Source organism: Neofelis nebulosa, chromosome 2 (genome assembly GCF_028018385.1).
Source record: "Neofelis nebulosa isolate mNeoNeb1 chromosome 2, mNeoNeb1.pri, whole genome shotgun sequence".
Taxonomy (NCBI): Eukaryota; Metazoa; Chordata; class Mammalia; order Carnivora; family Felidae; genus Neofelis; species Neofelis nebulosa.
The window spans coordinates 2,202,181-2,230,029 of NC_080783.1; the positions used below are offsets into that span (position 1 = coordinate 2,202,181).

At 60.4% G+C, this 27,849-nt stretch overlaps 1 protein-coding gene across 7 annotated transcripts in view; it reads left to right on the forward strand.

The window, feature by feature from the left end:
- The window catches only part of HDAC4 (histone deacetylase 4), a 288,401-nt gene extending 264,490 nt beyond the window's left edge, over nt 1-23,911 (forward strand). For all 7 annotated transcript variants that reach the window (XM_058699324.1, XM_058699317.1, XM_058699332.1 and 4 more), the window contains 5 exons: nt 7,603-7,721; nt 9,197-9,330; nt 22,114-22,198; nt 22,630-22,771; nt 23,184-23,911. In XM_058699324.1, coding sequence (XP_058555307.1) covers nt 7,603-7,721; nt 9,197-9,330; nt 22,114-22,198; nt 22,630-22,771; nt 23,184-23,223 — 520 coding nt within the window. In that variant the 3' untranslated portion in view covers nt 23,224-23,911. The remainder of the gene's footprint in view (nt 1-7,602; nt 7,722-9,196; nt 9,331-22,113; nt 22,199-22,629; nt 22,772-23,183) is intronic.
- The last annotated feature ends 3,938 nt before the right edge of the window (nt 23,912-27,849 follow it).

Here is a 27,849-nt window from a genome sequence, read left to right on the forward strand (position 1 = left end):
CTGGTTTCTCTGCCCTGATTTCCCCGAGTCACTTTTTCCTTTAATCTCATTGACGTAATTTTGATGTGTCATCCTATCCCTCATCAGATATAATGTAATTTTGACAATCGCGTGCCTAATTTAAGGGAGAGGGACTCCCCCAGTGGGTACGGGATCTGGCAGTTTGCCCGTGTGCCTGGTTAAGAATCCACGTCACGAAATCGAGCCCGTGCAGCACCCGCAGTGGGGGCCTCGCTGCCGTCCGTGGAACGCCTGTGCCACCTTGTCGCCCCTCGGCCCGAGAACCAGCCCTCTGGGAAGGCCACCTGGAAAGTAAAGTGTCTGGGCACCTGCCGTGAGGACCGTTGGTTTGCTGGGGACCCCAGGGCACGCCGCGGGCAGAGGGCGGCGCTGTGCTTGGCTGGGCTGGTCGCAGCAGTGGGGGCAGCTCTGTACTTCATGTCACCCCTGCTTTCGGCCGGGCTTCAGCCTCACTGGGTGCTCTGGGTGCTCTGGTCCTGAGACGGGGACGCCCAGCACCGGGAGGTGGCCCTCCGGCCGCGGGCAACCCCCCTCCCCCAGCCGCCTGCCTGGGGCCAGCCTTTAAGATGAACCTTTCTCTCCGAGTTGCTGTTGACGTTGTGTTTTAATCTTCTGCCAAGCGCGTACATGATGATACCTTATCAAATGAACTTTTTAAAGCTTAAATAGCCTCTTTGAAAAGGAAAATTGTTTCAGGGTTTTTTTGGTTTTTTTTTTTTTTTTTTTTTTTATTGATTTCAATGTAAAGTAGCACTTTGAAGTTTACAATTTATGGTTCCCTGGGCATCGATCGGCTGGGGGAAGAAGGGTCAGGATCCGTCTTCCCCTTTCTTCTGTGCGTCTCCCCCTTTCCGGGGGCCCCTGGGGACAATGCGGGCCTTAGAGGCAGCACCTTGTTACTCAGACCCACGGCCTGCCACGTTGCGCTTCAGGAGATCAAGCCTGGGATGAAGAAGAGATAAGAAAATTGCCCCTAATGGAGTCCAGAAGTGGCGGCACTTTCTCCTGGGGCTCAGACTCGAGGACAAAAGGCAACCCTAATTCAAACCAGCCCGTGCCAGACGGGCTTTGAAGTGCAGAAGCAGGGGCCGAGGGACGGAGAGGATGCGCTCTCCTACCCCTCCCCTACCTGCCATCCGGTGTCAGCGCTCGGGAAGCGAAACTGGGATTACGTGTGCTTTTAGATCACAGCTTCGCTTTAAATGTGCTTTTATAAAGTGTATCAGAGATGTCAGTGAAACTGGATATTTTGAAGTGGTAACTTTAATCTTTTAACGAGTCGCGATTTGCCTTTAAGTTGAGCCACTGGGTAGATTCACGTCCTTTTTGCCAACCTTTCAAGCGTGACCCAAGGACGGAGGCTCTCGGAGCTTATGTTACTGCATAAGCTTATGTTACTTCATAAGCTGTGTTGTGGGAGTTTGTTCCTTTTTCTTCCCAACGAAAAATTCTTTACAAAATCGTTTTTAATTTTTACTTATTGTTGTGAAATGTGCTTGGCGCTTCCCGTGTTAGCCATGGGGGCGAGCACAGCTCGGAGGCGCCCACCGCGCGGGTCTGTCCACAGAGGCTCTAAGAGTCCAGGCCTCGCTGTTGTGAAGACGTTGGATCCAAACCCCCGGACCTCGTTTGCTAGAGGCAGTGATGGCCCTGAGAGGGCATCCACACCCCTTCCCGTGTGGAAACTTTCCCGGAGGACGTTCCGTGGTGACTTAGAAGCGGAACGTGGCAGGTCACGTTGAGCCAGCCCTGGTGCCCGCCCTCGAGGGCGGGGCAAAACCGGGAGAGCAGGGCCCCTAGGCTGTGGGGCTCGCAGGCTGGTGCAGTGACAGCCGTACTCGGGCACCTGCTCGCGGGGGCATCCCCGCGGGAGCACACCTCCCAACACAGACCTGCCTGTGTCGGGGGCCGCCTCTGGGGGCCGGGACCATGGCGCCATCGGTCAAGCGTGTCAGGGGCTCTGACCAGGTGACCAACACGGCGGGTCTGAGTGTTCCACGGCTGTGCTGCGGGAGCCCCGATGAGGACTCGGCCGCAGAGCGGTCAGCTCATACTTGTGGCTCAGAGTCGGGTGCCGGGGTGAAGCCAGGTTCCTGCCCAGAGCGAGGCGGGAACCCGGGAGAGAGCACAAGGGTGCTGAGCCAGAGACTGAGGTTGGCTTTGCGGCAGGAAGAGGGGGGCAGCTGGGAGAGGCCTGGGCCGTGGTGCCTGAGGGGACGGAACTGTCATGCGCAGCCCGGCAGAGACCTCTCCTCAGGCCGGCTGTGGGTCTGTGTGGCGTCCTCAGCAGCCCCACCGCCTCTGCTGCTCGTGCCCAGGGGTGCGCCGTGCTGGGGAGTTGCAGGGGAGCGCTGAGATGGGTGGAGGTGGCCGAGAGTGCAGGCCCGGGGACAGGCCCCAGGAGAGGAGCAGGACAGAGCTGGGAGCACATCGGGATGGGACGTAGAGCTGGGAGCCCCTCTGTCAGGGTGGACCACCCATGGGGAGCACGTCGGAGCAGGGCAGCCTCGGGGAGCGTGTCAGGACAGAGCTGGGAGCACGTCAGGGCCCGACAGCCTTGGGGAGCCCGAGCACAACTGGAGACGACGGTGGCAGTGGGGCCGTGGGCAGCGAGGGACGGGCACTGTGTTGGCAAGGCCCTGGATGGTGAAGGGTGTAGAGAAGCCAGCAGAGCTGGGTGCCCCACTTTGCAAATGACAGCTAGACAGGAGCAGCAGGGAGGGGCAGGGCTCAGAGCAAGGTGACCTCCCCGCCCTCTGAGGAGGCAGCAGGGGGAGTGGAGGAACATCCCCACCTCCTGAGAGCAGAGTCTGGGTTAACAGAGCGCAGAGAGCCTGGAAGTGGGCGGGGTTACAGAGCTGGAGGTGTAGAGGAGACGGGGGCGGGTGAGGGCCCGGCCTCAGTGTCCAGCTTTGCCCTAGCCACCCACTCACTCCTGCTGGCCGCGGTGCCTGTGGAGTGGAAGGAGCAGGACACGGCCGTGGACGTGACCGTCAGGGACAGCCAGGCCAGAGCCCGTGGTTCCCGTTGTTATCGTTGCTCTGACCCTGACTCCCAGCAGTGTTCGAATACTGGATGGGCAGGCACTCCAGCCGCGTTCCGGGTGACCTTGGTGAAAATGACAGATCTCGGTGGCTCTCAAAACATGGAGCCCTGACGCCCCGAAGCCCCAGAGGCCAGGCCCAGGGTGCAGGTGGTGGCAAATCCAGATGTCAGGGCAGACACGCCAGCCCTCACGGCAGGATGTGCACAGCATCCAACAGTAGGAATTGTCAATTACCAAAATGCCATGGCTGTTAAAAATCGTGTCATCAGACACCCAGGACACCGAGCTCCAGTGAAACCGGTTCGGGCGATTCAGCAACAGCTGTTGTGTGTCCGTCAGGCGGCTCCCGCTCACGTCAACTCTGGCTGCAGACCTTTAACTTCAGGACCGAACCCAAAATACACGACGAGGACAGAGCAGAAGGTGTTGTTGCGAGAGCCCTCGGGTGCCACGTGACAGGGGAGGTGTGTGGGTCGGTGGTGTGGACCGGGCTCCTGGGGCACATGGAGGCCACCTCCCAGCTCCCCGGGTGCTCTCGGGCACAGGTGGGCACGGGCCCTGGAGGCAGCGCCACTGGCCCGAGGCTCGTGACCACCGCGAGTTTGGTGGGTTTTGCGTGGGGCCCTGGTTGAGGGACAAACCAGAAAGGCCATTTCCTGCCAGAAGCAGGAACCAAGGGCAGAATCGGTTACTGCACGTGGACTCCCCTGTGAGGTTTGCAGGTGGCGAGTTTATAGGCCTTGCGTAACCAGACGTCACGGGGTGGCTTACGAGGAACGTTTCTGTTAGGTGTAAGTGCCCGTAAATCCGCCTGGCTGTCGCTGCCACAAGGCAGCCGGGACTGGGAGCGAGCGTCCCCCACGGTAACAGATCGAGTTCACGCTACCCCACCACGCCAGCTTGCGCCTATCCTGGGCACACAGCCGTCCTCTGCGGAGATCCGCGGTGCGGACATGGACAGACGTGTGCGCCAGCTGGCGGGCGCAGAGTGGCCGGTGAGCCTCAGGCTTGAGGGGGGGCGCCGGCCTCGGCCCTGCCGAGGCCTCGGGAAGGGAGCGGGCGGCGTGCCAGGGCCTCCCGTGGGGCTGCGCTCGGGGCGAGCGTGCAGCGAGGCGCCAGGCTCTGTCACTCAGCACTGCTCCGACCATCTGAGCTCCAGCCCCCAGGGCCAGGCCATGCCGAGGGGGCTCTGGGGCCATGGGACCCGGCGGTGTGGCTCCTGAGAACCGGGTGCCCTCTGCTCTCCCGCAGTAAGGGGTGCACCAGTCACGGGCACGTGCCCATCTCTTCTCTGGGAGACGTGCCTCCTCCCGCGTCTAAGCAGACAGTGGGGAGCGGGCGGCTCTGGGAAGCTCCCCCCTCACCCCTCTGCCTTCACGTTGCCCTGAGGAACGTCCACGGTGGCCCCACAGGAGCGCTCACCTTAAAGTGATGATTTGACAGAAGGCCTGCAGTAAATATTGACATCTTGTTTGCAGAGACCAAGTTGCTTGTTAAAATTTCATTCTAGAAATGAAACCTGAGGCCAGATTCCCATTTTCTTTGCAACACCGTGAAACATAGATGTTTTGCACGGGGGTCCTGGATGGGATGATGACGTGGGGGTTCTAGAAGGCCGATGGGACCGTCAGGAGGGCACATCCGGCTCCTTTCCTAGAGGCCGAGAAGCAGAGTCCCGTGGAGCGGAAGTGACCTCTCCCAGGGCCTACCTACCGAAAACCGGCCTGGAGACCCACCGTGCGCCCGCCTGGCACTCACCACGCCTGGTTTTCATGGCTTTGGCAGGTGATTGAGATCACAACCTGCGGGGCTCCAAAGCCGGAAGTAAAGCGAGAGTGCGTGCTCGTACATCAGCTGCCCACGCTTGCGCGTGGCCGATGGGCCTGTGCCCCCCACACCCACACAGACACGTGGGGTCAGCCTGTTTCGCGTCTTGTTTTTCACTGGCTTTTCAGTGATGCCACACAGCCAGCGTGGGCGCCGGGCGCTGTCTTGGTATTAACTTCCTCCCGTGCTATTCTTGTTAACTTTGTGGTGGGGGGATTAGGAACAAAATAGCTCAGCAGTCCTTCAGAGCAGAGAACGAGGCCCACAACACGCGCTGGCTTCAAAACGGCTGCTGGAGCCCTTTGTGAACGAGCCGGCATCTACAGAAAACGTCCGTGGTTCTCATCGGCAAGATGAGCCAGGCACGTGGCTGAGACTGTTCTGCCTGAAGACAAAGTTCAGCGAAAGCCGCTGGCAGGCAGGTGTCGATCGGCCTGGGGCCGCCGAGAGCCACCGCGGGCGACCCGGGTCCTCAGAGGGGACCGTCCCGTGTGGGTGGGAAGGCGGAGTGCGTCCCCGGTCGTGACGTGGACACGGGACGAGCACCAGGACCTCCTCGCCTCCGGCCTCCGTGGCAGGGCGCCGAACCCCAGCCGTGGCGCGTGTGCTGAAGCGGACGGTTTGTGTAAAGACTGCGGTTTGCACGTTGCGTTCACGGAATCTGAGGGCTTGTGCTGCAGCGTCCCAGCGGGCACAGAGAAAGGTGCTCAAATCCAGGGCCGGTGTCTGGTGTGAAGGATGCTAGCAACGTCATCGCGGCAGAGTCTGAAGCGGACGTGGGCCAAATCCCACCTCGTGTCTTTTTAAGTTTGAGTGGAACAGGCCACACGCGTGTGTTCCCGTGTGGCTGTGGCTGTTTTCGCACGACCAGGGCCGTGTCGGGTGGTGGCAACGGGCCCCGTGGCCCAAAGACTCCGTTTCCTCTCGGGCCCTGGGCGGGAACACCTGCTGGTCCAGACTCACATGCGGTGCCCTGCAACCCCTGATGGACGGTCCCCACGGCGCCGACCCTGCTGGAAGCTGCCCTCACCAGCCCGTGGCTGAGGCGGTCCGGACACAGCTGTACGAACGGGGCCCAGCCTCAGAGGAAAGAAAAGTAGGCTCCGCGGGAGCCTCCAAAGCCAGCCCTGATCTTCTGGGCCTGCCCGGTGGGAGGTCCCAGAAGCGGGCTCCCGGGCCGGCCAAGGGCCTGGGGTGAAGTCGGTGGCGGACCGTCAGTGCCCGACGTGACCGGAGGGGAGCCCGGAGGCTCCTCCCACATCACAGACGCTCTCCTCTCGGATGGGCTCGCTCTCTGGGTCTTCCGGCACCGGCCCGTGCGCGTCCCGCGGGTCTTAACCTCACTGAGGTTTTCGTCACTTCCGCCGCCTGAGGTCAGAGGGACGTCTCAATGCGATCACGTCTGAGAGTTGTTCCCGAACGGAGAAACAGTTCATTTTTGGTTCTGCTGGCCCAAGCTGGTGCCTTATGGAGTTGACTTTGCTGACTTAAGTGGCGCATTTCGTGGCAAATTTTATTTTATAACACAAAGCATGAGAGAGAGACTGGAGGCTCTCCCACCAGCCCTGCTGCCCTCTGGCCATGGTGTTCCCGCTGAGCAGGCGTGAGAAGGGCCCGGGTGGGCCTCCGGAGACCCATTTGACTGAGTTGAGAGTCCGAGATGAGCAGTGGGGCCTGTGGGCCTTTGGAAGGTGCAGGACAGGAAGTGGCCTTTGGTGCAGCACAAATGTGGTCCGGCCTGCACGACCCTGGGGGAACCCAGGTGACGAGTTCCGCGGAGGCGCACCCAGCCTGCTCCAGGCACCCGGGCCCCTGGGTCCGCCTCGCCCAGAGGGAGGAGGGAGACCCGGGAAGTCTGGTGATGGATTCAGAATCGAATAGAGCAGGCTTAAGTGACGGATGAAGTCACATAGCTTCCTGTTGTGTCACGTCCTCCATTGTAGCCGGGCGGGTGTCATTAGACCACATGCGAGTGGTTGTTTTGTGTTAAGTGTTTTTTCCACTGTTCATGGGGCCGTTTTCCTCATTTCCCTAATGTAACTAAACCACTGGACTTCTCGGTGGGTGTTTACACCTTTAGCCCGTCCGTTCTCTTAAATGTGCTTATCTGGTGTCCCCGTAAAGATCCCAGGTGTCCGATTAACCCACTGAGCGCCCCCGCCCGTGTGCCTGCCGGCCATCCAGTCGCTTGTGGCTGGCGTGCAGGAGCGAGAGGGGCCCCCCTCCGGGCCAGGGCTGCTCGGGGGCTCCCTGTTCTCCAGCCCCACAGCTGTGGGTCCCTGGTGCCGGGGGCAGTCGGTGACTGTGCCTGTCTTGAATCCAGGCCACGTGAAGGGAGATGGGGGGAACAGAGGCACCCCCACCTACAGGAGCGAGACAGGACCTACAGGGAACAGAAAATGAGGCGTGGGGAAGATCTTTAGCAGTCTGGGCAGCTGGTGCTGCAGGGGTTATAGGTCCCCCAACATAATCAACCAGCCTCCAGAACCCCTGTGTGGTGGCTTCCCTGGGCATTCACGTCGGGGCTTAGTGGTTCAGGCTTTGAGGGTGCTGTGAAATGAGCCGTGATCACCTTCTGGGTGCGAGTCCTCCGATCCCAGCCCCCGTGCGGAGCCCTTATTCTGCTGACCCGGGTGGGAGATGGGCCAGTCTCCTCCCGGCCGTGCCCCCTCAGCTAACCCAGTGTCGCTTTCTCCTGCCCTTCACAGAACCGTGGTCATGCCCATCGCCAGCGAGTTCGCCCCGGACGTGGTGCTCGTGTCTTCAGGCTTTGACGCCGTGGAGGGCCACCCCACACCGCTCGGCGGCTACAACCTCTCCGCCAGATGTAAGTCGGGTCTGCAGATCGCCCAGGAACACAGTCTGGATTCTGCTGTTTTTACGGTTAGGCGTGCTCTGCGTTTCAAGCCTCCCCTTTAGCAACGATAGGAGGAAACTGTCCGTGTTACATCTTACCAAAAACGTGACTGTGCCTGCCGCCCCCAAGAACACAGGGCAAACGGTGAATGCACAGGGTGGCCCTCGCGGGGGCCGTGCCCCAGCACAGACCTCAGAGCCCTCCCTGATGCCGGCTCGGGGCCCGGGGGCCCACACGCCGACCGGGCAGAGGGCCAAGCGTAGCATCGCGCCCAGCGCCCCTCCGTGCGTGGCCAGCCTGCTGCTGGCCGTGTTCTGAGCTTCTCCACTTACAGGCTCCCCTTGGAGACCACGTGGGTTCAGGCCCAGGCCTCCACGAGAGAGCAAGCCCGTGGAACGTTTGGGTTTCCCGTTGGAGATAAAAGTTAGTTTACACTACCGTGTAGGCTCTTCGGCGTGCGATAGTGTCACGTCTAAAACCACATATGTGCCTTAATTAGAAGTTATTTTATTGCTGGCTTTGCGGGAGCTGTGACCACCGCTCGCCATGGCAAACGTGACGACGATGAACAAGTTAGAAATACTGCAAAAGTTACCAAAATGTGATGCAGAGACACAGGATGAGCAAGTGCTGTTGGAAGAACGGTGCCCACGGACCCACGGACTTGCCCGACTCAGGCTTGCCCCAGACCTTCCCTTTGTAGAAAGCGCAGTAAAGGCTGAGGCGCCGGTGGCCCTCCGGGCAGCCTCGGGGCCCCATCACCGTTCCCGTCAGAGATGCAGCCGAGGCTCTGGGAGGTCGTGGCCTAGCGTTGGGCCCGGGCCGCGGAGGGCGGCACGGCTTTCGCCAGCTCTAATAAACATCAGAACGTGCCGGTGAGGACGGTCATCACCGCTACCCGTCATGCGTTTTCTGCCGGTGGGAGGGGAGGTGGGTGCAGAGGGCATGCCGTGGCTCCTGATGAAATCCAGACACGCCAGACGTGGTGTGTGGGTCAGGGAGGGGCCCGCACCATGGCGCGTGTGCTCGTGACTGTACGTGCACACGCGTGTGCCCAGCACACCGGCCGACCAGACCCCTGCGCCTCTCCCTGGCCCCGAGGCTCCCAGGACACAGCCTCAGGGGCACATTCTTGGTGCCTCTTCTGTGGCCCCAGCCCGACAACCGAGGGGCTCCTCCGGGGGCTCCTTCCTTTCCCCCAAACGAGATGATTTGCGGCATTATAAAATCAAAGCACCAAACCGTAATTCCTACTCTCGAACAGATCAAACAGAATCCCAAACCGAAATTCCTCAACGAATTTATTACAATCAGACCTGGCTTCTATTATGTGTTTCGGAGCGCCAGCCCCCTGGGTCTCTGTAACGTGATGTAATGCGTCTCTGGGTGCTTTGATCCGCGGCCCGCCCTCGCCCTCCGCCCACGCCTCCCATTTCCTGTTGCAGGTTTCGGGTACCTGACGAAGCAGCTGATGGGCCTGGCTGGCGGCCGGATTGTTCTGGCCCTGGAGGGGGGCCACGACCTCACGGCCATCTGCGACGCCTCGGAAGCATGTGTTTCTGCTTTGCTGGGCAACGAGGTAGGAGGCGCAGGGCGTCCGCGGCTGCTCTGTGCACAGGCTCGGGGCTCGGACCTGTGGGCTCTGGTGCATCTGTACTCAGGCCAGGGTCACGTCCGCCCACCTCCCCCCCCCCCCCCACACCCCGTAGCAGGACCGCTGCACACTTGCACAGTGCCCTGGTCATGGCTGGAAGGGTGGGAGCTGAAGGGCTACCCAGAACCCTTTTCTCTGTAAAGGTGGCTTGGGGTCCTGTGTTGTAAAGGTACCCGCCTCTGTGGGTTTTCTCATCTCCCCACTTCCTCCGTGGACAGTCCCTTCTCAGAGGGGTTCGAAGGTAAATTCTGGGGGCAGCGTCACCGTGCAGGTTTGCAGACTGGGGCATGGGGTCCCGGCAACACCCAGACTTGGGGCCCTGTCCCCACCCAGGCCACGGGACAAAGTCAGGGGGATGCTGGCTTGCACAGCTGAGCTCGGAGGGTCTGGAACGGAGAGGGAGCTTCTCAGGGCTCAGGGGAGAGTGTCCCCGGGAGCGCTGTGTCCCAGGGCGATGCTGGGCCGGGCTGCCCCGGCCCGGCTGGGGCCGCAGGTGGGGAGAGCTGCCCAGCCGTGGCTGGACGGCGGGCGGGCGGGCAAGTGCCTCCTGCAGCGTCTGAAGTGTGACCCGAAACTGGTCTGTAGTTCCCACTTTGATTTCCCAAAATGTGCTCTTCCTGAAGTTTCAAAGCCATCCGCGGGCCTTTGGACGTGGGGTCACACGCCTGTGTCCTGACCGCCTCGGAGGAGCGCGGGGCGGGTTCCGGTCCCTCACAGCACTGCTTGTTCTCTTCGCTCACTGTGGCACCGCCGCGCGGTCTGAGGCCAGCCGGCCGGTGTCTGGGGGAGCACAGGCAGGGCTCCCTAGATCACAGGCCCGACCTACAGCAGGGAGGGGCCGGGGGCCCAGGCTCACCAGACACAGGGCCCACGTGGGGGGCGTCCGGAGGCGACCCACGAGGTCTGCAGTGTGCGAGGACACGCTCCAGCCGGGCGGATTCCCTGGGCGTCCGTGGGGACGCCGCCGTCCCCGTGTGGGTCTCCCTCCCCCTGTTCACCTGGACTCAGAGGAGCCTGAGTGGCAAGGCCCTGAACTGCGGCTGGAGGACGCACGGCTCAGGACTCCCGCCTGACCGGAGTGGTGCCTGATCCCCGGGCCACTTGTGGGCGCTCCCAAGAAGATCTGGAAGGCAGGGTGGCCCGGAGGATTGGGGCGGGAGGCCCAGGCGGAGATGGCCCCTGTGGCTGTCGGGCTCTGCTCTGGGCTCCAGTCAAGCAGGCCCTGGTGCGGAGGGCGCCCCTCCCGTTCCACTGAGCCCTCTGTCGGGAGGCCCAGAAGCCCAGGGAGAGGGTGGTGCTGTGCGGAGTACCGGCCAGTTCCCCCGTGTGGGGCTGCCTCTGCCTGGCCCAGGAAGGCCCCTGTCGAGGCCCCTTTCTTGTGCTGTAGACGCCGCGTCTCAGCCTCGGGCTTGAGTCAGTTAGGGCTCCGCCAGGAGGCACATCTCCCAGAGCGGGCTCTGGCCCACCGCACGTCTGCCCTCCTAGACCCCCGTCGGGATCACGCAGCGGGCAACAGGGCCCGCACGGCGTTTGAGGAGGGCTCCAGTGGAAGGTGCAAAGTGGGGCTCAAGCAGGCACTTGAGGGCGCTTGTGAAATTTGACTGCATCCCACGGGATGCGGTGGGACGACAGAGCGCAGACAGGTCTCCAGTGACAGAATGCAGGGCTCTGTCCTCCGGCCACTGGCGGTCAGTATTGTTCCGTTTGACTTGGGTGAGCCGTCAGCAGCACGCTGTGGACACGGCAGGGTGAGACGTGTGGCCTGTGCCCCTCCAGGCTCGGGGTGGACGGGGCTGACAGGATGACATTTGGAGGCAAACGTGAGGTCTGAACCCCAAGGCCTAGTTGCAGCCACGCGAGCTCAGGGTCACGTGTGAGCACGGCCTGTCAGGGGTTCGATCCTCGGGCAGCCCTGTGTGTGTCCTCTGGGTGAGATGGCCAACAAGGAGAGGAAGGCAGGTGACCCTGGGGGGTGTGGCAGCAGGGAGGAGAACCACAGCGTCTCGGTCCTGGGCCCACACACCCGGAGGAGGGCGCTGGCCCAGGGGGCTGTCCTAGGACCGCAGTGGTGGAGACCCTCCCGTGCTTCCTGCCCAGCAGCCCTGGATGGCCGGGCTCAGGGTCTGGAGGAGCAGGGTCTAGACCCTCGGCACCAAGGTGAGTAGGACCAGGAGCCAGAGTCACCGGCACCCAGCTCCCGGAAGGACTTGCTTCCACGTGCCCTGTGGCGCCCGGGCCGTGGCCAGCGGTGGGGCGTGGGCGGTGGGCTTCAGGGGGCTCTGTGTTCTCCTGACAGCCTTTTGTCACGCGGGCTGTGTAGACCGCGGAGCTTGGTGGCAGACCTCCTTTCCGGTCAGGTTGTTAGCAACGCGCTGGGCTGTTCTGGAGTAAAAGACGGGCCTGCTTTTTAACGTGTCCACACGTCACCACCCTTTCTTCACGGAAAGCAGCCGCGCCCCCAGACTGTGTGCTAGAGTTTCAGAACAGCTGAGTAACATACTCAGACCATCCTGGAGCTTGTCGATTGCTACAGCTAGTCGCTTTATGCAGCGGTAAAGCCCGGGCCCGGGCCCGCTCCCTGGGCGTTTCCCTTCTACGAAGCAAACGTTTTCCTTAAGCACTACTTGTATCGAGGCCTCTTGAAAGTCTTTCTCCTGCAAGGACGTTGCACTGAGCCCCACTCCTCCTCCCTGCGGGCTTTCCGGGCTGATGCTCCGCATGCGGGACAGTTTGGCACGCAGCCACCGCGGCCTGCAGACAAGCGGTTGGACCGTCCCCTGGGCCACCGGGCGACGGCCATCTGAAGTCCGGCCTCGCTCCTGAGAGCCGTTTTACGTGATGGCTCCAGCTTTAGGTGGTTCGCAACCACCGGTGACAGTTGACAACGGAAAATCATTTGAATGTGCCGCATAAGCATCGTAGAGCAAGCAGTGTGGGCAGACATGCGGGGAGCCCAGCAGGTGGGCACCGAGGCCTCCGGTCTGACTTGCAGCAGTGAGGGGCCCGGGGCACGGGCCCCCACAAGGGTAGGGTTTTTTGGGCAATTTCTGCTTAATCATGGGGTATTTCAAAGTTATGTACTGCCGCTCGGCCCACGTCCAAGATCGGTGGAGAATGCTGGGGGATCAGGTGAGACCGGCGTTGAGGAAGGTGTGGGGGGATCTGGCCCCTCGTTGCACCCTCACGCTTAGGAAAGGAGCCGGTGCGACCGCTCCCAGTGGTCACAACAATTGCGAGTGAGAGATGGGGACACGGAGAGACACAGAGATGGGAACAGACAGATAGGGAGACCAGGAGAGACAGAGGCACAGAGATGGGGACAGAGACACACAGGGACAGGGACGGGGAGACAGTGACAGCCTGACAGCCAGTCTTCATTCTCTCACGTGCACCCTCACCTGCACACGCCCTCACACACGCGTTCACGCTCCCTGTCAGTCCCCCTCAGGCCCGCAGTGACCATTTGGGGGGGCCAGCAGGCGCTTGTGGGGGACACAGGATCTCAGATTGTGTGCACCGGGGTGTGCACCAGGGTGACGAGTCACCCGCTGACCAACGTTTCGTTGGAAGGGCGGGCCCGCGCCGTGCTCTATAAGTGGGGAGAGCTGTACCTGCCCTGGCACAGAGTGCCCTCCTCGCCCCATCATCGTGACAGTGGGATGAAGGGCGTGTGGTGACAGGCTGACCCTCCCTGGCCCCCTTTGTAGAACGAGGATGAGGGTCCACGCGGTTGCAGGCTGCCTGGTTCCGCTCCCGGGGTGGCGGCTGAGCAGGGCCCGTGAACTGCCTGTCCAGCAGGTTCCGTCACTGACCGCCACGCTCCCACTGTGGCCCTGCCAGCAAGAAACACTGTTCACGGGGCTCACCTTCGGGGGGTGCTATTTTCAACGACTTCCCCTCTTCCAGGAGGAGCCGCAGCTACGAGGACAGAGCCAGACGGAAGGCGGGGCGAGGGTGCGGGGAGAGGGGAGACGGGGGAGCTCTCCGGGGTCAGTCCCAGGACACGGGACCGGGTCCTCCGCACGGCTGGAGGGACCACCAGGGGGCTGCCCCGCACGTGCCTGGGTAGGGGGCCACCAGCAGCTGTTAGAGAAGGCTCCGCGACGTTGCAGGCACGGGGACGCTCTGAGCCCGTAGCCACTGCTTCCCCAGGACGATGGGGCCGCTGCCCGAGCCTGACACGTGGTCCCCCCAGCCCCCGCAGGCACCATCCAGAGCCCACTAAGCTCCCCGAGCCCCACTGCCGGGCCCTGCCGCCCGCTGTGTAGACGAGACGTGGGGAGCCCACCTCACCCGGGCTGTGGGTTAGCGGAGGCGGTGCTGGCTGTGTGTCTGAGCCCTTGGCCAATTTTCTCAAAAGGAATCGTGATTTGTAGTTCTTAGTCCTCCTGTGGCTTGTGTTTGCATTTCAAAAACTTTGCTGGAAACCAGCCCCTCGTGTTCTACAAGCCTTTGTGTTTTCCCCGGAAGAGCTATGGAAAAGGCCACTGACAGAGACGGTTAGGGAGTTGTGGCCGCGCCCCTGCCACGGTTCCACGCACCACGGCTGCCCAGCCCGAGCGGGCAGACAGCAGCCCTCCCCACGCTCAGCACAGCCGAGGAACCACCACTGACTTCTCAGGTGACCCCCAAAACAGCCACGGTTGGGGACAGCCGTGGGGAGCGTCCCCCCTGGGCCCCAGCCGTGAGCAGCTGTGGACGTGCTCGGGGACAGCAGGGATCTGGCTGAGGATGTCACTGGCACGTGACTCCCTTTAGCCTCAAAGAGTAACCAGGGAGCGACCCAGGGCCCCTGAAGGCCCCTCTGGAGGCGGTCGGCAGGGAGCCCCCTGGGGCATGGTCAGGGTGCCTGTGTCCTTGGAAGGATGAAGACTGAAATCTGTTCTTGGGGAGCAGCCCTGCTGAGGCCAAGGAGGCTGGAGTCTCCCTCAAGAGAAGGGACCCACCGCACTCGGGGGACAGAGAGGCGGGCGCACTGCTATGGGGAGCTGGGCCCGGGAGGGGCCGGCAGAACAGCCAGGGCCTGGTGTGGGGGTCAGAGCTACAGGTGGGCCCCCTGTGACATCCTCTGGCAGGAAGGAGGCCTGGCGTGCCTGCTGGGTGCTGGCAGTCTGGACTCAGAAGCGGGAAGGAGACCGCGAGGGCCAGAAGGCTGCCAAGCTGACCCACGCGGCCGGGGCCCTGGTCGGGTGGCTGCGCAAGGCCTCTGGCGGCCCGGTGCGGGCCGGAGAAAGGCTCCCAGTGTGGACGGGACGGGCGCACCCGTGGACAGGCCCCGGCGCCTCTGTCGTGGAAGTTCTCCCGGCCGACGCAGATCTTCCCACGTGAGGAAAAGCACGAGCAACGACCCAAGTTCTGCCAGGACGTCTTGAGCACCATTTTCTCAGGACGTCGGAACCTGTTGGTTCTTGAGCGGCACTTCCAGCCTGTGGAGCAGAAAAAGGCTTTCCCCTCCTAACGAGACTCAGGAGCTGAAGCCCTGAACAGCTGTCATCAGACCAAGAACGGTCTGCAAGGGCCAGACGTTTGTCATCCTCAGAGTGGGACACGGAGTGTTTTCCTGCTCACTTGTGCTGAGGCCAGCATTTTAAAGACTAAGCTTAAGGTGTGCTTCTGAAGTGTTCCGGACCCAGGCATCAGGGCGGCTTTGGGGGTCTCCTGTCTACAGCCGGCCCATTTGCTCCCCCCCAAAAGAGCCGTCTCCAAGAGGAGGCCCACAGTGCGAGCACGAGGCTTTGGAGCTCAGTGACACATCTCCCCGGCTGAGCGCCCCTTCCAGGACACAAAGGCCCGGGGACTCAGTGAGTCTGGCACATGGGGGGCAGGGCCGCCTTCCCTCCGCTCGTGTTGGACGGCCTTTCTGTTGGGGGGGGGGGGGGGGTTCCGCCACCCATTTCTCTGCTCCCCACCTCAGCCTCCCGATGCCTGCACCCCCACCTGGCCCCGTCTCCAGAAAGGTCACTGCTGCCCCGAGGGTGGCCAGGGCAACCCACCCCCACACCAGCCTGTCCTGCCCTCCCCTCCACCACTCTGCCCCCTCCCCCTGCCCGGCCACGCCCGTCACGTCCCCAGGGTGCCGTGGCTTCGCCCTCCCGGCTTCTTCCTGGTCTTTGCTCAGAGGGCACCTGCCCAGGACCACCCTGGCCACTGCATGGACACGGCAGTCCCCCCACCACACCCTGTGTCCCGCGACCCTGCTCTCTGTTGGATCTACTCCTCCAGTAAGGTTCTGGCTCACCTGGCGGTCTCTCCCCATCACTAGGATGGCACCCTAAGGCTGGGGGATGGGTGCTGTGTGCTTTGTTCACCGACGTAGCCCGGGTTTGTAGAACAGCGGTTCGCACTTAGCGGGCCGCCCCGCAAATAGTAAATGAAAGAACAAAATCCCAACTGGTGGGGGGTAACATTCTGAGTCCTAAAGTTCCTCCCGTTTCCCGGCCCTTTTTCACCACGCCAAGGCTGAAGGCAGGCAGCCTCGCATCTCCGGCCCCGGAACAGAGCCCGGTGCCGGGTGCTGCTGGGTGGCTGCTCGGGGCCCAGCTGACCAGGGGCCAGCCTGCAGGGCGATGCTCCGGGCCGGCACCCTCTGCCCCTCAGCACGGCCTCGCGCCGGCCTTGCAGCTCTCCGCCGGTCGTCATGGGAACAAACCACGTGCCGCCGGCGACACGCTGCATTGTCACCTTGCTTCCCTTCTGTCCCTTTACCTCTTTCCTCCCGGAGACCCCACAGGAGCCGCCCACTCTTCCCAGGGGCGTCCCCTCGGGCTTCTGTGCAAGCCCACGACGCAGGCGGTGCTTTGCCCCGAGGTTTCTCGGGATCTTTCCCCTGAATTCCGCGTAACTTCATGACAGAGAAGGGACAAGGTGGCCAGCACGGGGCGGGGGGGGGGGGGGGGGGGGGAAACGCGTCCTCCCCGTGTGCTCCTCATGCAAGCATGCAGACACCTCACCTTCCAGAAGCCTTCGCCAGGAGCTGGGACGGAGAGCGAGCCCCAGGCCGCAGTCGAGCCACAGGCTGATCCCCGGGGGTGCCCGAGACAGGGAGCTGCCGCGGGAACGCGGTGGGGACAACGCAGGGACACGCGCACCGCAGCACTTGGAGGGGACGGTGGCAGAGGCTGTTGTGAGGGGAGGGTGACGTAAGCCCCTGGAGGGCCAGCCGGCCCCAGAGACTGGCCGTGAGGAGCCCCCCACCCCGAGCCGAGCCAGTCACGACTTCCTCGCCCTGATGCAGCCCTCTGCGTCAGAGTGAGACTTTACGGAATGAGTGGGGTTTCTGAAACCATTTTTCTCTTAAAAGCGGGAGATCGAAGTTTCTGACGGTACTGGGGTCGGGCAGGACAGTCAGGGCTGCGCGGCTGTGAAAACCCGGAGCCGGTGCGTGGAGCCCGGGCTCCGCCCCTCACCGCCGTCCACACAGCACCTGGCCGAGCAGGCTGCCCGCGGGGACGCTGCTGTCCGCACACGGGGGCCCGGCCAGGGGGGAAGGGCTGGGGGGACCGTCCCGCTGTGGCTCTGATTCCACATGTCCCCACCTGGGACCCACCAGGCTGTCGCGGGTCGAAGCCTCCCGCCAAGTCCCCGCGTGGGGCCTTGGCGGCACTCGGCATTCTGACGTTCGACCTCTGCCCGCCGGGGGGGCGAACGGCACCCCGGGCAGGGTGGGCCGTTTCCTCATCACCTGCCGGTTCCGAGCCTGTCCTCGGGGACCTGTTGGCAGCCCGTGCTTTCTTCTCTGGTGAAGCTCATGGCTCTTGCCCGGTTTTCTACTAGGCCGGAGTTTTCCCGCTTATTCGTAGAGGGGGAGATTGGACGGATGGGTGGGGTGGGTGGACGGCAAGACGGACGGATGGACAGGGGATTGGACGGGTGGTCAGCTGGACAGATGGATGGGTGGGTGGACAGATGGACACTTAGGCATCTTCTCCTTTTCTGTCCTCCGGAAGAGCGGGTGCAGGATCAGAGTAATCTCTCTCCTGCGCCCTGGGTTTCCTTTGCAGGAAAGTTCTAGGTGACTGACTGCGTCACTTCTGTCCCTTCTCGAGTTAGTGGCGGGAGGTCACGCCGTAGCAGATTCATCCACCTCAGCCAGGTTTCTTCTTGCCTGTGGCACCCCAGCCGTGGCCCCCTCACCTCCCGGCTCCGCGTCTGTGCCTGGGTGGCGGCCTCGCCCAGTCCCGCCACGACCCGTCCATTTAAGTTGTTTCAGAGAATCAGCTTTCAGCTCCAGTGTCCTTTTTCTTTTCCAGAATATGTTTCTGCCCCTTTTCTGTGTGTTTTCTTCACGTCTTTGTCCGGGCCTGCTCTGTCCTGTCGCTCACCTCTTAAACTGAGCACATGCTTTTTCTGACCTGCGTGTGCCTCAGACGGATACGTGCCGCTTTGATTACTGTTTATTTCTGAGCATTTCCTGAGTTCTGTCGATGACTTCTTTGACCCGTGATTGGTGGGTGTGGGGGTTTTTGTTTGTTCGAATTTCTAAACCTAAAGGCTCACAGCTCTCGTCTGTTACCAGTTTCTTCCGGCTCATGCAGTGGCAGGAGCAGGAGGTATGGCTGCGGGGACACTCGCTCCACGGCCGGAGTGCGGTCCGTCTGCGAGGACGCTCCCGGTGTGTTGGAAGGAGCACGCGTCCTCCGCCCGTCTCCCAGGGCTCTGTCCTCTCCTCCAGGCCTGTTGTAGCGCCCACATTTGGTTTTCTCTGTTGACTTCTGCCTGCTCTTTCTAAGGAAGACGGGCCACCCTCTCCTCCCACGGCGCGCCTCTGTCCACCCACTTCGGTTCTGGCGACATTCACGTCCTACGTGTTGAGCAAATTTCGCCAAATGTGTACAAATTTTAAGTCCTGTCCTTTCGGTGAATTAATTGAAAGCTGTATCACTCCGTAGAGCCCTCCTTTATGTCCAGCCACGGTTTCCCGCTCACGCACGTGGTGTGGACCACTGACCGTGTCCTGAGGCTCCTGCTCTGGCTTGTCTGTCTCTCCTCCTGTCTTCCAGCCCCCTCCTCTCTCAGCATAAGGCTGGATTTCATTCTGATTTTTATAGCCAGTCCGAGGTGTGGCCTTTAGGTGGAGACTCTGGTCCTTAAACGTCCTTTGTTGCTCTGCCGCGTTTTCCACACTCGCGTCCGCATCTCGCCCTGCCCTGCGCTCCCCCGATTTCCGCAGCACTTTCTCACCAACGGCTTCTGGCCTCCTCCCGCCGTGACGACCTGACGGGGGGCTCTCCGCGTCGCATCTGTCCCCGCTGCGTAGGAGGGCTACACAGCTGGTTGTGGTTTCCAGTGGTGATCCTTACACACACTAACACGTACCCGTGATGTGGTCAGTGGCCTCTTCCCTCCCCCCCCCCCCCCCGCCCCCCGGACCCAGGCGGGGCCGTGGACTACACGACACCCTGTTGGACGTGGTTGTACAGAAAAGCTACGTGCCTCCCGTAACTGACCTGTGCCTGGTGCCCTGCGTGTTCACTTGCTCTGTTGGGAGCCCCCCCTCCAGCCCCCTCCCGGGTCACGTGCAATTCCTGACCGGCAGCTCATGCCTCCTGCTTGCTTTTTCTTTAGCTTCGCCGGGATGGCACCATTACCGTGGTTTTCTGTGGTCCCTGTTTCCTTTGTGGCCTTTCCTGCATTCACGTTCTTTGCTCATTTCTCGCTTCTCACACCGTCACCTGGGACCACTGTGCCTTCAGCACGAGCACGCCCCTTACGTTTCCCCGGAGAAGGACACGGCCGTCACCTTCCCCCGTTTGCCTGCTTTTATTAAAGGCGTGATTTTACCCTCACGCGTGAGTGAGCAGAGGTGCCGCTCTGGGTTGGCCGTCACTTTCTTGGCACATTGAAACAATCATACCCTGTCCTGTTGCTCTCTTTGCCGTGAAGCAGCCAGTGCCTGGCTCACCGGCTCCTTTGCACACTGTGTTCTCCAGCTGCTATCAGAGCTCTCTGCTAGTCTCGGATGTCGCACAGCCTCACTGGTGTGCACAGGGGTGGGTGTCTCGTATGATTCTTCCTGCTCGGGTCTCATCCCCCCTTCTGGACAGGGGATCCTTCCCGTCAGTCAGTCCTGGAGACGCCTCGGCCGTGGGCGCCCCTAACGACCCCTCCCCACCCCCTGGACACTGAGCAGATGAACGGAGCCCTTCCCCCTCTGCCCGCTCCCCTCGTCCCTGGTGCATTCAGGCCACCCCCTCCGCTGTTGCTTCCAGATTATCAGGTTTCTCTTTCTCTGATCCGAGTTGCCAATTTCTGCTGTTACGTTTTCATTTCTAGAAGTTCTGTTTGGCTCTCTTTCAAATCCTCCAGGTGAGTAATCCTATGTTAGTGTCTTACTTATTTTTGTTACTATAAAAGTCACCTTTATCTTCCTAGTATTTGTTTTTTAATTCACATCCAAGTGAGTTAGCATATGGTACAATAAAGATTTCAGGAGCGGTATCTTACTTTTAACGCATCTTAAACCTACTTACTGCATAGTTTAAAACTGATCATTTCAAGAAGTGCGGTCTTTGAGGACATAAATCTGTGGTTTTTTTACTAGACCTTTAATCCTGGATAGCTGACCCCTCGCACGGTTTCCTCTCGGCCCGTCTGACCTCAGCCTGGGAGCCAACCCTGGACGGCACTGCTCATGCCCAAACACGCCCAGCATTCGCTCGCCTTCCCACGACCGCCCCTCCCACATCGGCCTCCGTGCGGGACCCCACCGTGCGACCGGCCATGCCCTGTCCTCACCCCCTCTGGGCTGTGGGGGTCTCTCAAGCTTCCCTTGGTTGTCATTTTTGAAACGTTGACAATTTTCCACAATCGAAGAATGCTACTCAGGTGTTTTGTAGGACGTCCTTCAATTGACGTTTGCCTGGTTTTTCCTTACGATTGGACAGGGGAGGAAGACCGTGGGGTCAGGTGCCCCCCTGCTTCTGTCCAGGACAGTGCCTTCCCCGGGCTTTATCTCTGCCGAAGTGAACCTTGAGCCTTGTGTGAAGTCCCCTTTCTCCACTTCCACACGTGCTCTGTGGTGGATGTCGGGAAGAGGGGCTCAACTCACACTCGAGGGGACACATGGGAAGGTGTGACATGCCACGTCTTGGAGAGGGGTTTGTGCAGAAGTTATTGAAATCCCTCTTCAGGAACATGTCTCCTCCCCACCCCCCGTCGATTTGTTCAATCGCTTTTTCCATCGGTACGGACTCCTGGACACGTTCATGCTCTGTGTGAAGTTCAGTACCCCCTGTGTGCCTCCCTCCCGATGGGCCTCGTGCACATCCTGTTGGCACCACCTGCCATCTGGTCCCTCGAGACCACCAGGCCCTTCTCAGCCCTGCCCTGCGCCAACCTTGGAAAATCCCCCATTTCCCCAAGGAGCCTGGTGCCCTCTGCTGGAGAGTGATGGGCGAGAGCTTGTTCTCCTGACCCCAGTCCATGCTGGCCGACCTCTGTCTTATGATGTTTTGACTGGGCACTCAAGGAACTGAGCTGGCATTCCTGGTCGGCAGCCTGCTTTGGGGACGCGGTCCTCACGAGAGGGTCTGCGGCTGCTCTGCCAGGCACCTGAGCACTGCAAGCAGCGGCCTGTAAACCGGGCTGATTCTCGGGGGGACTGTGTCCCTTCTCCACAGAGCCAAGGCCAAGAACCAAGTCCTGCTCTGCAGTTGTCCACGTGAGGCCAGCTCATCTTCGGGGGGTTGGGGGGCTGTCCCAGGACGTGTGACTGCCCTGGGCAGGTTCTGCTTCCTTCTGGAACCCAGCACATCTCCCTGCATTTTAAAGGCTTGTCTAATCCTTTAAAGTTTTTTAGAATTACTTTTGTGTTTTCGTGATGCATTTGAACCAGCGTGCTTGGTTGTCACGTTGGGGACGCTCCAGTCTGCCCTGTGGCCCCTCTGGTTGTCTTGTGTTTCTTTCCTGATTACCTTCTGTTGCCTGCACTGGAGGAAAATCTTGCAGCAAAAGGTCCCTCCCCTCTGAGAGATTCTGTTCACTTTTCTTCCTTTTACCTTTTCCCCAGTTTTGGAAGAACATCGTCAATGGGGCGTTCAGGCATTCTTTGTAAGACTAGGGACACGAAAGCAGTATTTCTGAAACGTAGCCATGCTTTCCCCTACTGATGAGCCTGTGGTGCAGTGTCCCAGGAGGCCCCAGGTCTTGTACACCAGCCGCTCGTTGACACGGTGCCTCCCGACACAGCAACTCACAAGTAGACCGGACGGTCTCCTACAAAAATTACCCTAAAGAAAATAAATCTAGGGTCAGGTGTCTGACTTCAGCTCAGGTCTTGATCTTAGGATTCGTAAGGAAAAAAATCTACCTTTGTTTAAAACAAAAATCGTATAGGGGCGCCTGGGTGGCTCAGTCGATTAAGCGTCCGACTTTGGCTCAGGTCACGATCTCATAGTCCGTGAGCTCGAGCCCCGCGTCGGGCTCCGTGCCGACGGCTCAGAGCCTGAAGCCTGTTTCGGATTCTGTGTCTCCCTCTCTCTCTGCCCCTCCCCTGCCCATGCTCTGTCTCTCTGTGTCTCAAAAATAAATAGACGTTAAAAAAAAATTTTTAAACAAAAATCGTATAGTAAATAGCAAAGGTATATTTGGGTTTTTCCTCTTCTCTGTTAGCAAGTACGCTCAGCAAAGAGGTGCTGACTTTGAGCGTCCCGCTTCAACACACATGGGGCTATATCTGTATTCACAGTGTGTTTCGATTTTTTTTTCTAGCTTGATCCTCTCCCGGAAAAGGTTCTGCAGCAGAGACCCAATGCTAACGCTGTCCGGTCCATGGAGAAAGTCATAGAAATCCACAGTGAGTTGCCTGGGCCAGCGCTCAGCAGGAACCTCCCGGGGGCACGGGCTGACCCATATCACCCGGACTGTCTTGCGGGCAGGCTACGCCCTGCGCTCCCTGCACAGACACTGGGTCCCTGCCAGCCTCCCTGCTGGGAAGCCCGTGTCTGCCAACAAACGCTGAGGGGGTCCCTTAGGCCCACCGCCCCCCCACCCATCTCAGAGGGTCTGTGTGGGAGGCCCCTTCGCAAGGGCAGTGCCCGAGTCGGGGGGGAGGCCCCACTCCCGAGGACTTGGCTGGCAGTGTGGGGGAGCCCAGCGTTTGTGAGCCAGGGGGTACCCCGGCTTCTGTCCCCCGAGAGAGGTGCTCTTCAAGGCGCCCGGGAGGAGTGTGGCTCGAGACCCCGGGAAGGCGCGTGACTCCCGGTAACAGCTCTTCCCTTGCCCCAGGCCAGTACTGGCGCTCCCTGCCGCGCCTCTGCTCCACGGTGGGACACTCTCTGGTAGAGGCCCAGAAGTGCGAGAATGAGGAAGCCGAGACTGTCACCGCCATGGCCTCGCTGTCCGTGGGCGTGAAGCCCGCGGAGAAGAGGTGAGCGCCTCCGCCCTGGCCCGGCGGGCCCTTCCGGGAACGGTGCCCCCTTCTGCACACCGCCCCAGACTCGGCCCTTGTGTCTGAGGCGCGCGGTTTCTCCCGCAGGCCCTGCCTTATGCACCGGGCCTGCCCCGGAGGGGTGGAGGGCAGGGGTCCCCACGCGCACGGCTAGCTCTTAACGGCGACAAAGACCCGGAGAAGCACTTGGAGACCCTTCACTCGGGAGCGGGGGGCCCGCCACGACCGCCCTTGGGGGGCAGGGGCACGGGGAGCCCGGAACGGGCAGCAGGAGGGCGCGGGTGCGGGAGACGCCCCGAAGCAGGTGGGCACCCCCCCCCTGACCCTCCCCGCTTCTCTCTCCCTCTGCCGTGCCCGCCGCACCCCTGCTCCCCCCGGGGTGCCGCCGCAGACCTGACGAGGAGCCCATGGAAGAGGAGCTGCCCCTGTAGCCTCCCCCGGAGCTGCGGTTCTCTTGTCTGTTTGTCCCTGTCTTGAAGCTCCGCCAAGAACAGCTCCTGTTTCCCTGCGGCCTGCCCGCGATCTCTGGCCAGGGCTTGAGCGGCAGCGGGGAGCCCTCCCTGCCCGGCCCCCGGGCCCCCCCCCGGGCGGGCAGCATTGCGCGGAACCGGGACAGACGCCGGCCGCGCAGACACACGGACACACACGCGGCCGGGCTCTCGGCTCCCGGAGGGAAGCCGCGGAGGAGGGAGGCCCGTGCGGCTCGCGGCACAGCCGCCCACTTCGACGCCACGAGGGAAGGAAAACGGAAATCAAAGATCCGATAACACAAAACGGACTCGATTAAAACTGGTGCTTACTGTTGATTACCACCCACAATTCCACAGTCTCCGTGGAAACCACTCAACTCATCCCGTAGCTTCTTTTTTTCTTCAACGAGAACGTTCTCTAGGCCCCGGCCGCCTCCGTGGCCCGCAGTGGCGGGGTCTGCGGCCGGGCGGGGGGGCGGAGTGGACACGCGCAGGAACGTGAGCCTGCGGGACCCGGCTTTGCTCTCTCAAAGCCATCGGAAGATGCGAGTTTGTGCCTTTTTTTTTATTGCTCTGATGGATTTTTGTGGCTGGGTTTTCTGAAGTCTGAGGAACAATGCCTTAAGAAAAAATAAACAGCAGGAATCGGTGGGACGGTTTCGGGCCTGGCGGGGGAGAGGGGGTGGCCCACGCGCCCCGAGGCCGCTGCGTGCTGGCCAGGGGAGGGGGGCGCTGCTGGGGCGGGGGGGGGGGGGGGGCTGCCGTCCCGTGGCCCCTGTTTTGCTTTAGTGCTGTTTAAGAGACGTGCAGGTAGTTCCAGCAAAGTGGCAAATACTGTTGGGGGTTTTGAAGTCCGACAAATTTTAAATGAATCCAAAGTGTTCTTTTCTCGTACGTCATTTAACAATTGAGCATCTCCATTTGGTTGTGAAGCATGTCCTAGGCTCACTTCCAGTGTTACGATCGGAATGCTTTTCATTAAAAGCAAGTAGCATGAAGTATTGCTTAAGTTTTAGGTATAAATAAATATATATATGTATAATATATATTCCAATGTATTCCAAGCTAAGAAACTTGATTCTTATGAAATCTTGATAAAATATTTATAATGCATTTATAGAAAAAGTATATATATATAATAAATGCAGGTCGTAAAGGTCCCTGGCGAATGAATGACGTGTGGACTAGACATCAAGGTGCTTACGGAAAGGGATCTAGTTTGAAACTCACGTGTTTTTGAATTCCAGATTGGATAGCTTCCAGATCGCCAACGAGTCCGCCACTGGACGGCTGCCTTTGGGTGTGAGCTGTCCTTCCCGCTCTTTCCGGACGGGACCCTCCTGGTCCGAGCCTCCTCGCACATATTTACCTAATGAGTTTTTATAGCAAAGGATAGACATTTGCTGTTGATTTTTGTATGAATTTTCCACAAGGAGATCCTGAATAAGCATTGTTTTGCGAATTTTACATTTTGTTCTCACCATTTAGCAGTTTCCTGAATGGTAATAATGTCTAAACCTTTTTTCTTTCTAAATTCCTGCTTGTACATTTTTTTTTTTTTAACTTTTAAAGGTTTTTTTTTTTTTTATTAATATTTTCATTGTTGTTTATTTTCGTACAGCGAGCAGTTTGCTGCGGTGCACGGAACTGCCCTCGGTTTGTTTTCAGAAAGTGAGCTCGAGGTGGGGGGGTTGGCGTGCAGGCTCCTGGCGGTGACTGGCTGTCCCAGCCCCGCCCCCCACGGCTGCGCCCATTAGCGAGGGGCTTTTCTTCCCTCCACACCGGTAGTGTTACAGGGGGTGCTGTGTTTTCCCCTCGGCAGCCGCGCGGGGAGGATCGCAGGGTCACTTGCCAGACGCCTCGGGCCGTCAGCACTCATGAAACTCCTGTTTCAACTTGCCTGGCCACGTTGTCAGGATAGGATTTTAAATTCAGTTTTCCAAAGACCTTTTAAAGCATGTCAGCAAAATGCATGGGGCCGGAGTGAGGCCCACACCTGTTCTGGGTTTTTCCGCCGCGGCCACACGGCCGGGGGCCGGCCGAAAGCAGCAGGCCCCGGATTTTGGAGCCTGTGGCTGCGGGAGCCTAGGGGCCCCCCGCCGCCTGGCGAGCCTGCAGGGACAGCACAGATTCCTGACCAGGGCAGCCAGTCTTTGCTCTTTTTGTCTTGGACAGTAACTGACCGTCACTTTTTACTGGTAACTTATTTTTCAGCACTTGAAGACACCAGTTTCATTCCAAAGCATGTAGTGAGTTCAGAGCCGCGGGGAGAGTTCGGGCACGGCGCTCCCGTCAGGAGGGAGCCCCAAGCCACGTTTCGGAGTCTGGTCGCATTCACAGGGTAGCTTCTGAGACACTGACGCAGGCGGACTCCTGACCGAGCGAATCCAGATTCTTAGGTTGGCTCGGTCACGGGGACGTTGGTGGTCAGGTCCAGGACAGCGGCCTGAGAGTAGGACAGAAAGGCCTTGGGGCAGGTGTGACTGCACCCCCTCCCGCCGGCCCCTCCTTGCTGCGGGGCCCAGCCCACCTTGGCGGGAGGAGCCGGTGCGCGGGAGCCAGCTCGGCCATCCGGGCCGGTGCAGAGCGACCCGTGGCCAACCGGGGCCCTGCTCCACGCGGCCCGCGGGCCCCCCCCTGCCGCCGGCCGGCCCCGGCTCTCGGAGAGGAAGAGGTCATCTCACGCTTTTTACAGTGACTGGGTCAGGGAGCCGTCCGAGGGGGGGCTTGCTCCCCGTCTCCTGCGGGGAGACCCCTCGGCAGAGAGGCCTGGGGGGCGCGGCTGCTGTGTCCGCGCGCCCCAGCCCCACAGATGTGCTTAAAGCATTACCGTGTAGCCTTTTCTTTTCTTTGAAGACACACTCGGCCCTTCCCCACCGCCAGCCGCCAGGGTCTGCAGGACCCCCGCGCCGAGGGGGGTGGGGGGCACCTCCCATCTCCCCTCTCCGGTCCTTGCGCCTAATTTAGCCTTTTTCTTCCTTTGCAAAGGCCTCGGGGGCACCGGCCGGGGGTCAGCGAGCGAGCACTTTAGGTCCCCCCGCGGGACTCCCCACGATGCTGCCGGGGACGCGTGGCGCCCGCCCTTTCGGCTCCCGCCGCGCCCCGGCGTGCCCGAGCCCCACCAGCAGGCGGCCGCCCGGCTCCGGAGGGCCGCTTTGTCAGAGTGTCTCGGTTTTTCTCCACTTACTTTCGAACACCCGTTTCCAGAGGAAGGACCGCCGGGTGCTGCTCCGCACGGAAGCCAGGGCGGCAGAGTTTGTCGGTTTTAATTTTCGATCAGAACATTCCTCCTTCGCTGGTCACAGCCACGTGCTCATTCCATTCTTTTTGTAGACTTTCGGGCCCACGTGTTTTATGGGCATTGATACATATATAAATATATATATAAACATATATGAATCTATTTTTTTAAGTTCCTACACCTGGAGGTTGCATGGACTGTGAGGCCGGCATGTCTATATCGTACACAGATTTTGCACGCCAGACTCGGCAGCTTTGGGGAAGAGGAAAATGCCTTTTTGTTCCCCTCTCACGACATTTGCAGATTCGACAGATGGGAGTTTTTCTGTAAAACGAAACCTTGAAGGAGAGTCAGTGGGGGGGGGGGGGGGGAAACGTTTGCGTCTTACTGAACCTATTCTTAAGAAATTGTACTTTTTATTGTAAGAAAAAGAAAAAAGGACTACTTAAACATTTGTCATATTAAGAAACAAAGTTTATCTAGCACTTGTGACATACCAATAATAGAGTTTATTGTATTTATGTGGAAACAGTTGTTTTAGGGAAACTACACAGAATTCGAGGTGAACTGCCCGTCTCTCTTCCGTTGACTTGGAGGCATTTGCCTCGCTTTGTTTTGTTTGTTCCTTGGATCTTGCACAGGGCCAGGCGCGCGCGCTGCCCTCCGGCCGGCCCGGTGGCCGCCGACGGTGACGGTGCACAGCCCCGGAGAGCCCCTTTCCGCACAGCTGTGGTGACTTTCTAATTACTTGTAGACCACGCGTGGCCAAGATGTCACTTTAAGCCGAGAGTCGTGACCTGTGTGAGCGCCGCGGGTTCAGACCCTCCTTTGCATGGAGAGGAGACCCTTTCTTCCTCGCCACGACGCGGAGCTCGTCCCCGGCCCGGCTCGCCTCGTCCGACGTGACGACAAGTCTGCGCCCGGAGGAACGAGCAGGCGGACACTTTTGTTTGTTGGGGTTTTCGGTGTGTGTGCCCCGCGGGGGAGGCGCTCTTTCCCAGTTGATGAGAATGACCCGTATTATAATATATACAAGGGGGGCTGACCCCGTTTGCCCAAGAGCTTGCACAGAGCTGCAGCGCCGCCGCGGCCCGCGTGTGGCCCGTCGGCGCGCTCCGGGCCGGGTCCTCGCCGCGGCAGCCTCCCGTTTTCTTCTGTAATGTAATCCGTTCCCTCCGATCGTCTGGACCTTCCAGTGGTCGTTTCTTTCTTTTTGCTCCGTGGAGTTGGAGATTCTGTTCCCGGTTTTCCCATTCTCGTTCTGTTCCGTGTGGGCGGGTTTTCACCGACGGCCGTGTCCCCTCCTCTGACTGCCGACTCCACTTCACCCGGAGTCCAGTGTTTTG